At 53.7% G+C, this 11682-nt stretch overlaps 2 protein-coding genes across 2 annotated transcripts; one reads left to right on the forward strand and one right to left on the reverse strand.

Annotated features, from left to right (window-relative positions):
• Positions 1-403: 403 nt before the first annotated feature.
• On the reverse strand, positions 404-5535 carry B0T26DRAFT_640645 (uncharacterized protein; the record flags this gene model as incomplete). Its single annotated transcript, XM_060437247.1, has 2 exons — positions 404-604; positions 664-5535. 2 exons carry the CDS (start codon positions 5533-5535, stop codon positions 404-406), a joined length of 5073 nt encoding a protein of 1690 aa, XP_060299233.1.
• Positions 5536-7339: 1804 nt separating this feature from the next.
• On the forward strand, positions 7340-7922 carry B0T26DRAFT_740285 (bladder cancer-related protein BC10-domain-containing protein; the record flags this gene model as incomplete). Its single annotated transcript, XM_060443830.1, has 2 exons — positions 7340-7356; positions 7463-7922. The coding sequence occupies 2 exons, from the start codon at positions 7340-7342 to the stop codon at positions 7920-7922; spliced, it is 477 nt and encodes a 158-aa protein (XP_060299234.1).
• Positions 7923-11682: the final 3760 nt, after the last annotated feature.

The raw sequence follows: 11682 nt of genomic DNA on the forward strand, positions 1-11682 counted from the left end.
TCGTCATCGCTATCCGTCACAAGACAACCGGACGCCGATGTGCTGCACATGATGGACCAGATTATGGGTTCCCTGCTGGCTTGTTGGCATCCTATTCGTCTCGGGATTGTAAATGCCTGGTCGACTTTCTTCAGATCAAAAGGAACCGCGCAAGGAAATGAAGGGAAAAAAGGCAGAAACAGGGGAATCACTCCATCCGCCGCGCCAATTATATCACCCATAGCCTGCATGCGCAGTCTACAGTTGGTGACCATCTAGAACGAGATTGGCGCCTTTGCCAACCCTAAGAAGCGGCGACGAGAAGCATTAAAGAGGGGAAGAGGGAATAGGTATCAAGCAGCTTGCAGGGGGAAATGTTGCGCCGCCCGTTTCTTCACCCAAGTATCTACCGTAACCATGTTGCCTAGTAGATGCTGCTTCCGTGAGCCGACATGTTCTGGGACTGGATGCTGTCGGCAATGCGGCCAGCAATGTGTCCCATGCTGGCAAGTGTCTTGAGAGAATTGTCAAGCGGTGCCACACGGCTGATGTCAAGCAAGAGCTGCTCAACTCGCGTCTTCAAGAGCGACATGATCTTGGGTGTCACCTCGCGAACTTGGTCATCCTGTTACTGGTTAATATGGGGAAAAAGTATGTAAGTGGGTGGACGGAGGAAGTGCATACCAAGGTCGGCAAGATCTGATTGAACGCATAGATAACGACCTCCATGTAGCCAACCTTCTGAATCATCTTCGGCGTGCTACGCGAAAACTCGAGAGAGACCGTGGCGCCCACAGACAAAAGCAGAAGAGGCTGGAAGTTTGCAAGGAAGACCGGGTTGTAATTGGAGAGTACCTTCTGGAAGATCTCCTCAGCCCTGTCGCCAGACTGGAGCCAGCGCAGAATGGCCTCGTCGTAATTGTTGGATCGCATCAATGCATCAATTATCTCGACCAAGTTCTCCTCGGGCGCTTCGCGGGCCGCGGGCGCAAAGCCAATCTGCTGGTCGTGTCCGCCAAACTGATGCTGGCGCTGATGGGCATGTGCGTGTGCGTGGGCAGGCTGATGCTGGTGTTGCGTAGGGTAATTGATAGCCTCTCGGGTGGCAGTGCCAACCTGGCCGTGCGATCCGCCGCTGTCGCGAGAATGGGCATGGCTGTGGGTGGATTCTGCGGCAGCAGACAGTTCGCGCTCCCGGTTCTGCTCTTGAATCCGGCTCTGCTCTTGCATCCGGCTCTGCTCTTGCATCCGGCTCTGCTCTTGCATCTGCTGCATCTGCTGCATCTGCTGCTTAAGAGAGGCAAATTCGCTCTGCATCTGGGTTTGAGAGGCGGCCAACGTCGAGATCATGCCGGAGAGATCAGCAGTCTGTGCAATGAGACGATCGAGCTTTGCATCGTCGTCGCGCCTGCGGCCCTCGAGCCGCTCTAAAGCTGAGCTGAGCTGATTGCTGACATCATCAACGATGCGCTGCTGCACGGTTTGGGCTGTCATTTTGGCGATGTTAGGCGCCTGGTTGGCGAATGCCTTCTGAATGAGTGAATCTACGTGGGCGTTGACGTTGTGGCTAATCTTGTCTGTAATGTTTTTGACGATGTCGGGTTTCTGCATGGATTGACTGACGGCGCCAGGCAGGAGCCTCTGGACCTCCTTCTGCAGGGCGTTAAGCTGAGCGGTAGCTTTGGCGCTTACCTGATCTGAAACTGAATTCTCTACTGCGTTGCGGATAGATGGGATGACGGTCGTGTTAATTTGCTCGATGATGAGAGTTTTCAGAACAGCCTCAGTATTGTCGTTCAAGACGTCGGCAACCATTTGAAGTAGGGCGGATTGGTTTGTGACAAAGGCCGTGTCGCGGTTTTCCTGGAAAGAGTGCATCTGCTTAAGAAGCTCGTTGAAAAGGGCATCGAACCGGTCAGTCAGCTTGGTCACGATTCGCGACTCCATGCTGGCAACCACAGCATCGAGGTGCTCAGGCGAAACAGCGGCGGGTACCAACGTGAGATCACTGAGCTGGTGGGTCAAGGCAAGTGTGGAAGATGCGTCGCCGCCGGCGCGGGTCAAGCTCTTTCCAGTTTTGGTTTGCGACGAAGTTCGGCTTAGCTCGACCGCACCGTTTGAGCCGAAGTCGCGATCGGCCGTACCTGCCGCACCTGCCGCAGATGCTGCAGCTGCAGCCGCCGCCGCCGCCTGTGCAGCTGCCTGGCCCTTCTTTTTCCGGCCTTTCTTCTCTGCCTTCTCGGGCTGATGCATCGGGGTCTGGGCCTCGACCTCCGCTTTTTGATCCAGTTTCGCCGGTGTCGCAGACTCGGGACCCTTCTTGTCGTCGCCTTGAGGCGGCGTCTTTTGCTGCGTATCCTTGGCGCTGCGCGTAGCAATGCGGATCTGGGGGACCGGGGTTTCGTTGCTCGGGGTATTGATGTGCTGCGGGTCTGCAGGCTGTGGCAGAGGGGGCGAGATAAGCTTCGAGATCTTCACCATGCCAAGCTCCACCGCATCAGCGGAAACGATAACCTTGTTATCCTTGGTCCAACCCAATTCGCTCTGCTTAATGTTGAGGCAGGTGACACCCTTGGAGTGCATAGCGTACAGCTCAAAGAGGGTTGGCTCATCTCCGTCGCCAGACGAGGCGGGGTTTTCGAGAATGTTAAGGCTGCGCAGTACACCCTTGTTCGCGAAAGAGTACTCCCGAATACCACTAATGACGGCAGTTGCCTCTGGCAGGGGGACCGACTGATCTTGGGCGGCGAGCCGCTCGATGTAATCCACCTGGGTCACGTTCTTTAGGTTATACTTTGGCGCTGAGAGGTGGAGGAAGTAGATCGAGTTGCGGGTTGGGTGCCCGACAACAATCATGCTCGACGGAGCATGGTACATGACGCTGCAGACCGCATCTGACTCCTTGTTGTGCGGGAAATTGAACTCCTGGACCGGTTTCCCTAATGCTAAATCCCATAGCTGAAGAGTGTGATTCTGCTTCATGCCCACGATCATGTATCTCAAGGCGGCACGCCTCTGATACGGCCGGAACTTATCCAGCAGCAATACAGAGGTAGGCCATGCCTTCTCGCCCTCGGGCGTAGAGGTCAAGGTCATCAGTGGTTCCTTGATCTCGAGAGACGTCCGCGAGGGCAGAGGATTTGAGGGTTCTGACCCTTCCTTCGTCGCCGTCAGGTCACGCACATCCCAGAACTTGACCCGGCCAGACTTATCCAGTGAGACCATCAAAGTATCGTCTTGGCTGAAAGTGAAGTCTTTCCCAGCCTTGCCAGTGTTGATCTTCAACGAACACTGCTTCAGAAGCTTCTCCGTATCCACGACGCGGTCGTGACCAGTCTTGAACAGATTGTGTTCAAAGATAAAGGAGGGCCAGATGATGTTGATCGACTTGCCGCGGCCGACAGCAAAAAAGTCCGGGTGCATCGAAGAGGTCCTGGCTCGGGTCTTGAGGACGCCGCCTGGTGTATCGCCGCCCTCCTGACCAGAAATGGGTGGTAGGGCGAATCCATACTGCTCAGGGTGAGCATCCTCCAAGTGGTCACGGTTGCCCTTCTTGAGCTGCACCCAATAGACGGTACCACTGACACCAGTACCAATGATTGCTTCCTTGGCGTGCTGATTTGAAGGCGACGTTGAGATGGCCACGTTGAAGATCCGGTCCTTGGTGTCAGTGAAAAGTTTGGCGTCCTTGCCGTCCTCTTGCCTGATCACTCTAAGTCCGCCCGCCTTAGACATGCCATAAGCCATGTACGTCTCCGACGCAGAAACGAGGTTGCGGTCGTTTTGGTCGAAATCCTTCTTCAGTCGTGCGATGTCTAAAATAGACTCCTCACGGAAAACGGGGCGAACCTCATCCGTCTCTTGCACAGCGATGGATATCCAGGGCTTCATGGGGAAATTATAAACCTTGATGGGAGTCGCGGTTTCCTCAATCACCACAATCTCGTCGGCTTCGGCGCTCTCCCAGCTATCAGCCACTGGGGCCAAGTTCCCTTGACCTTGAACAGCCTCGTCGAGAATATCATTCGCTTCCCTAGCGAGTCCCGGTTCCAGGGAGTCGAGGGCCGTCTTATTCTCGTCCTTGTCAAGCTCCTTGATAATAGCCTGGGCGGTAATTTGCGCGGACTGCACAAACTGCTCGTCGGTTCGGGCGTTCATCATATCCTCCATGTCTTGGGCAATCTCCTTGATTTTCACGTCCTCAGCGCGAGTCAGAGCCTCCCGGGCCTCTCTGTCAACCTGCTCGGCAAGCCCGCTCAGAGCGTCTGCCACGCTCTCCTTCTTGTTATCCTCGGCGGAGCTCTCCCCGGCCAAAACTAGCTGAGCCTGTTCGGCGCTAGTATCGGACAAGGGAGATACGCTCACGAGGGCGGGGCGAGGAACGTTTCCGTGAGAGAGAGGCGAGGGCGCATGCGTAAGCTTACGTCTCGAGTGCTCTGGACTGCCTCCTATGCTACGATCACTCAAAGACCGCTTCTGATCTGGAGACTGGGCGGCAGAGTCTGGCTTCTTGAGGATCTGGATTGAGACAGGTGCAGAAAAGCTGGCGCTTGTCGGGGGGCCAGATGCTCCGGGCGTTGTGGAAGACTTGGGCGTCCGGTTCAAGGGAGAAGATCCAGAGAGATCCTCGAATGGGTTCGAGTAGCCGCCATGGACAGCCGACTTTGTCGTCGAGACCGCTTGCGAATGCTGGGACTGGGGAGTTGAGCCATATTTCGGAGGCGATCCCAGCCCCTTAGGTTCAAAATCGAATTCCGATCGTGATGGCAGAGTGCCAACAAGAGTGGGCTCAGCAGACCGAGCGCCATTTGAGCCATCTCCATCTCTTGCATCGTCTTCACCAGGGGGCGGGGTCAACAGGTTGGAATCGGTCAGATCGTTTTGACTCGGCTTGGGTCGGTTTAGAAGGTTCAGCAGATACTGTTGGGTATCGGAAGGAGGAACGGCTGGGTTCCACGCTGCCGACGGAGGCTCTGGCTTTGGCGGTTCTGGCTGCAGTGTTCCCTTCATCAGGGCCGCAAGAAGGCCAGTTGGGTCTGCCGACGTCGGAGCGGGTGCATGGATGATCGGAGGCACCACTCGAGCTGGGGGAGCGGGCGCAAAGTTGAGCGAGGGCTCACGAGATGAATGGGGCGGATTCGAAGAACCGCCTTGTCCGCTAAACTTGAGGAGATTTAACAGATGAGCTGTGCGATCGTCTCCGCCGCCGCCGCCGCCACCTCCACCTGCGCGGCCCGTGCCGATTGGATTCATCAAGCCAGGGGGGAATTGGGAGTGGGAGAAGTTAACTGGTGGTGTGGGAGCCTCGGGAAGGAAAGCAGGCGAATCCATGGTACCCTGGAAATTGGGCAGGTTAGGAGAGTCGGGATTGGGGTGGTGACCGTAAAACGACTGGTTGCCCTGGTTGAAGCCAAACTGACCCAAGGGGTCAGGCGCGGCGGCAGGTCCAGGACTAGGCGAGGATTGGCGTCGGAGCTGGGCTAGGAGCGACTCAAAGTTGGCACTGGAGTCGGTGTCGGGCGCGCCAGAGCCACCCGGCGCCGAAAAGTTGGACATGGCGGCGATGGCGGACGAGCCCAAGACACTGTGAGATGTCTCGAGTAGCCCTTGTCACCTTGCGTGTTCAGATCAACAATCCTTCAGAACGTCAGGCTTGTTTGTGCGTGGCGCCGCCGAATAGTGCGGAGTCTGACGACGGGGTGAAGGGCGGAATGCGCTGCTACTGTCGGCGGAGAACTTGAAGAGCAGGGAAGGATTGGATGCAGAAAACACAAGCGGCGCCAATTTCCAACTGACGAGTATTGCACTGTAACGACGATGGCTGTTGGTAATACACACTCGCCGGATGGTGCAAGGCGAGGAAGGAAGAGGGAAGAGAAAGCTGCAGCTTCTGCAACCGCGAAGATGCAGAGATTGCGTTTGCTGCGCTTCGAATGGGCAGTCCAGAAAAAAGTCGCTGGAGGCTTGAGGCTGGGGATTGGGCTTGTGGCGGTGGCCCGTGCCACTTAGCGTCTACACGTGTACATCGTGGGGCTGGCCCGAGAGAGGTGTCCAATGAGGCGCCTCGAGGAGCTGGCAGGAGAGCATCATGTCAAAGTGGTGGACAAATCTCGCATGCTATCTAAAAACAGGGCTACCTATTGGCGTCGTGCAGACCGCTGCTACCTATGTTGTTTTCAAGATGGCGGGGATCCCGCGCCGGTAGCGTTTAAGTTGGGTTGCGCTGTTTGTTTCGACAACCCCAGTCCTCCACGCGGGCGCCTCCCGTCGCCCCGTGGAAATAAGCCCTCTGGCCATTTCCTCTCTGCAAAATAACAGCTCAAGACCGAAACCTAAGGTACCTGAAATACGCTCTCTCTGTGCACCTACTGAGGGTGTGACCGGAGTAGAAGTCCCTCTTTGGAGGCTGCTTACAAGCAATTCACAACTAAAGTGGCATTCGAAAACGCAGAGTCAGGAACTAAAGTGTCTACCTTGGCAATCGGTTGCCAAAATAAAAGGCACGCCAAACTAGCCCATGCAGGTCGACCACTAACAGGAGCCTTAGCAATTCTACCACTTTCCATCACACCACACTAAACCACACACCACTCACCCAGGAGACGGTAAACAAATGGGTTGATTCGATGGTAGTGTGAATGCAGGATGTGTTAGTAGGGGAGGGTCGAGTGACTCGGTGGTAGTACGTGGAGGCGACTTGTAGTTGTTAGTAATTTACTATAGTGGGCTAGGTACTCGCAGGTAGTGCGTGCCTTTTATTTTGGCAACCACTTGCTTGGGTAGCTCCGGGGCTTGTAGAAACATCATGTCCCGGCAGCGTGAGAGAGGATGCCTGAGGTGGAGAGGTGCTAGCAAGTTCAGGACTAGCGGATGTTTGGCTCCCCACCCCCCGCCGCCACTTACATAAGCGAACACGAAGATCTGATGGATCTCAACGCTATCTTAGAAATGTGGTGCCGTCCTGTCAAGGGCCGCAGGATACCTAAATTCCACCCAGTGTCAGCCACCCAGGACCAACAAGCGGTCGAGAGCTTCATCAAGGGCGGATTTTGGCTGCACCTTGACTCTTAGCCTGCCGTTACTTCGTCATCCCTCCTTATTCCTGCCTCGGAATCTGCCAGACCGACTGATACTGGCGAGTCCCGACTGGGGCGCCTAGGCACAAGCGCCGTCGCAAACGAAAGCCGTCCACATTGACCACCTCACATCGCACCACCTGTCGCCAACTAGAGGGCTTGTCCTCTGTTTCCTATTCGAAGCCTAGGCGTTCGTTCTACTGGCTCCTTTGCTGTCGTTGAATTGTCTGACTGCCGGCCTGGGGAGCTGCGCAAAGTCGCTACAGAGACTGGTTTCTCCCACCATGTTCTGCCTCCGCAGGTTCGCTTCCCTTGGCCCTCACTCCCTACACCTTCAGATTTCCAACCTCGGAGTAACCCGCTTTATGCATGCGCCGTGAAATCTAACATTGGTCTTCGTTACCTAGCTGGCTTCCTCTCCTTTTCATCCCGACGAACGCATCGCCGGCTTTCATCTTTCTATTCTTTGTCTGCACCTACTTCCTCAACAGGCCCTGCGTATACTGCTCTTTTCTCCTGCTTATCCTCTTCTTGACCTCCTGCAACTGGTCCGACCGCTGTTTCTTCGACTTCAACAGCAACTGGTTTCAGTCCAGGCCGGGCGGGAGCTTCATATACCTGCCCATATCGGGATGGAGGTCTGAGGGGGGCGCCAATTTGTCTGCCACAGAGGACATCAACGCCACAGCATCAGCTGCTGTCACAGAAATGCTCAACACCACAGCCGGCGCATTAGTTACCGCTGCCACGGAGCAGATTACACGAACAAAGGTAGAATGGACGGGACTCGGCATGGAATGGTTGCGAAGTTTGTTGGGGAGAAGAGAATGGCGAGTCGAGTGTCTCGATCTCTACATTCGGCTATAGATGCCCAGCGTGTCATTTACAAAAGGTCGGGGGCTTTTGGCAGCCTGAGTATCTGTTGGCCTTCTGAGATGGGGGTAAGGACATTCTTTCTATTTCCCCCAACTTCCCTATTGTATATGTGACTTTGCCGGTGTCTATTCTCTTGGTTGTTTATTGAAGGAGGCTTGCCAAACCTAAGCGCGGAATTTGCATTGCTATGGCGTTTTCGGGTTTTAATATTCCCCGGTTGATGTGTTGGGATGGACGGAGTGGCCCTCAAATATTGTGACAGAAAGAATCGGAACGCATTATGGCGTGCTGAATAGAGTATATTCTCGATGTGTTACCTTTTCACCATGCCACTAGACGCCTGATTCTGGTTTCTTGGCTTGACTTCAACCTAATGAGTTACCATCTGGTTGACTTTGAAGTTACGTGTTGAGCCAAAGCGGTCCCAGTAGCTGGCTAAGCTGGTAGTTGTTGTCTTGAGTTCAAATACACACACTGTTTCCTTTGTCAGATTCTATTCTCTATTAACAACCTCCATTAAACCAGGAGATAGACTAGTTACTGAAGTCTTGTACTGCTTTCCAACAGCATCTCAACATATACGCATCGCAAGTAATTTGGTCTGGTATATTGCGCTATGGGATTCTATGTGGGTGCATGCCATGGCAATCGCGAAGTTACACGGACTTATTGTAACCAGCCAGCTACACACTTCTCGACCTACTCAAGCATGACTACCTAGTATCTGAAGAAGTCCCTGTTTTAGCTTTAAACAGTGAACCTGTTTGGTTTACATGTATCCGTAAGTGAATCACATCTGGCTCTGGGCAGAATGACATAAACTTTCGTCATAACCAAGCGCTGCGAAGTCCAGTTCAGACTCGAACAACAAGAGAATAGAACATGGCCCTAAAATTATAATCTTCTTCTGCGTTATGTTTGCTTAGATCACGAAGTTGTGGTACCAGTAGTTTATCGTGACGTCACATCGCGTCCAAATGTCTTCGGCATGTTTGCGATATCCGCTTCCCGACCTTGTACCTCTGAGGCCACAGTCTCCCAAGCACATGAGTTCTAGCAACCGTTTGCCTACAATGGCAAGCCGGAGGTGCCTACCCGGGGTGACGACAGAAGTGCTGAGGCCCCCGAGATAGAAGCCGATGGCTATTTTCGAGATGAATCATCATCCGGCCTCACCCCGTAACCTCCGCTCGCTCGCAAACTGGTTTCAAATGGGGGACAAACGGCGGTGCAATAATTACATTCCAGAATTAGCCTCAGAGCTTGGGATATCCTGTGCCGTGTCGTGAGAACCGAGGGGACCATGGTATCGAATATTGGCTAAGCCTGGGATGAACAGCTTGTTCAATCCATATCCACCGCGATACTTTAGCAGGCTCAATGGAATGACGCCCGATCCGCTACCTAGGTACCTTATGCTAATTGTAAACACCTATCTTGCACTTTATGTCACTGTTGTTCTAAGCCCCTAGCTCATCCCCTCTCTCACGAAAGAGTTCTTTTGTGTCCCAAGACAGCGGTTGTTCGGCTGTCTCCGTGGCCACAGCCGACTCCTGGCCTCCTTTCTAACCAGTGCCCGCGTCATGCTTTGGCATAGGGAGTCCCGATATTGAGCTCGTAATGTCCATTACTAAGCATTCGCTGTCGATGTAAGCAAGGTATGTCACTCACGTAGAACTGGCCTTGGGTTCCCGTTCTGATTTAGGAGAGCGCCGGACCGGGGAGACGGTCGAATCCTCCATTGCCCTGTCTTCCACGCGGCATCCACGCTAGCCTCAGGCGCGGGACACACATGCACTACGTGCAATGCCCGTGTGATAAGATGCATATTGAGGGCCTTTGGGGAATCTGGATGCTTCCATGGTGTAATACTAGTTATTTCAAGAGGGAAGCTGACCGGATGTGTAGACTGTGTGCAACACCAAGAATCGGTAAATTCTGTGTGGGTACTGGGCGAAAAAAAAACGGAAACTGGGAAAAAGGGGAGGAAGGAAAAGGGAAGTCTGGAGTTGGCCGCGTAGAATGCCCATCAAACAAAGAGGCCTGTTTCGGCCCTCGCCTACCTTATGGCCTCTCTGTGCACGCTGTCTCGTTGCACAGAGGACACCGTTCCCCAACTTCAGTATATACGATTTCGGCTTCATAGAAAGAAGGAACATTGAAATCGAGTCGTTGATTGACGAGGCGTCTGCATGGCCATGAACGGCCTGAGAATGCCCAGAGATCATTTGTTTGTGTCCCGTGTTACTCGGCCACCAACGCAGATAGCCGACCGAATCTTCATCTTCCACAAACAATACAGTTTTAAACAGATCAATGACGCCTTCGGGAAGTTAACCCAATTCTGCGCACAAGCTACCTAAAAGTTAAGCAACAAGGCTGGACAGAAGATGTCAATTCGAAATTCTCCGCCTGCCATCCCTCAATAGCTCCCGGTTCCGTCGCAGCCCAAGTTCCGAGACAACAGTCCTAGCTAGGGAGAGGATGCACTATGCTGGCTATGACGTCTTCGCATCAGACAAGCTATGATCTGACCATATTAATCGGACTGAAAGACGGAATCAACGCCTATACGCATTTATATTGAAGTCACGACTCCCGGCATTACCGGTGACTGAGGACTGAACCCCGTGAGGCTTCCAATTTAGTGTGCACCTGGGCAAAGGTGGTATAGGGAGGCAGCTCAGAGGCACGGTACTTGAAGGTTTTAAGTATGGTATACGCAACATCCGAACTCAAAGTTTCGTTTTTCTGTAGTAGAGGCACCGGCTAAGGTAAACGAGCAATCCGTGCTAATCCGGGAGCATTCCAGTTTCGGGTCATACATTACCGTCAGCCCTGACCGACGAGGGCTAACCGATGAGACGGATTTCTAGCGGAGTCATCAAGCATGCAGGATCCTGGTCGCGGCTGCATGACGAGTCGGTCTTCTCGGGTCTAGGCCGTGGCGGGCATCCCACAATCAGGGATACGACGTGCGTGTGGCCGTCACGGCGGGCAGCAGAAATGTGGAAATCGTGCCATTCCTTCCTGCAATGTTGGCGAGACCAGGACCCCTAAAACACCCCCATCGCCAATAAGACCCCGCAGTCAGCCAGCGGGAGTCGATTTCTTTTTTTGGGAACCCGTAAGGTATTCCGAATACACAGTAGACCACGTTCGGAGCAATTCGTGAGCAGATTCGAAAGAAACACCATTCTATATTTCGGAAGGCCCAGATAATAATGCATTAAGACTGCAGTTGTTCCAGAGGACTGGCCTGAACCATGCCCCGATATCCATGCTTCTATCCAAGCACAATCTAGTAGGTTGCAAGCCGCTGCTCCAGGCGAGATCGAAACGGGTGCCTCGTGACGTAATACGCCTAACATACACGACAATGTGCCCGCCATCAAGGTGCAGACGGGAGTTAGGGATGCTGAAAGAATGCGACGATGGTCGTGTCACCGACAAGCTGAAAGGCAGCTTCATTTAGGTATCCGTAGGTACACTGATGATGGGTTCTATTACATGGATGCGGTTTGCGGTGGACGAGCGGGGATTTCAAATTCGGAGCGCCTGCCTCTGTCTGCCCTATGACGTTACCAACCCCACCGACATCCTGGGTGCATGCACTACAAGCCACGTCCCAATTTTGACTATCCTGCCATTTCATCATTCCCCGGGACTTTCTTTTGGAAGGTCAAGTACCGGTACCTACCTTATCGTCGCAATCGGCGCTTTGGCAACCCGTCTTTGAATCCTCAGAGCT

The sequence above is a fragment of the Lasiosphaeria miniovina genome (assembly GCF_030549165.1).
Source record: "Lasiosphaeria miniovina strain SMH2392-1A chromosome Unknown B0T26scaffold_3, whole genome shotgun sequence".
Lineage (NCBI taxonomy): Eukaryota > Fungi > Ascomycota > Sordariomycetes > Sordariales > Lasiosphaeriaceae > Lasiosphaeria > Lasiosphaeria miniovina.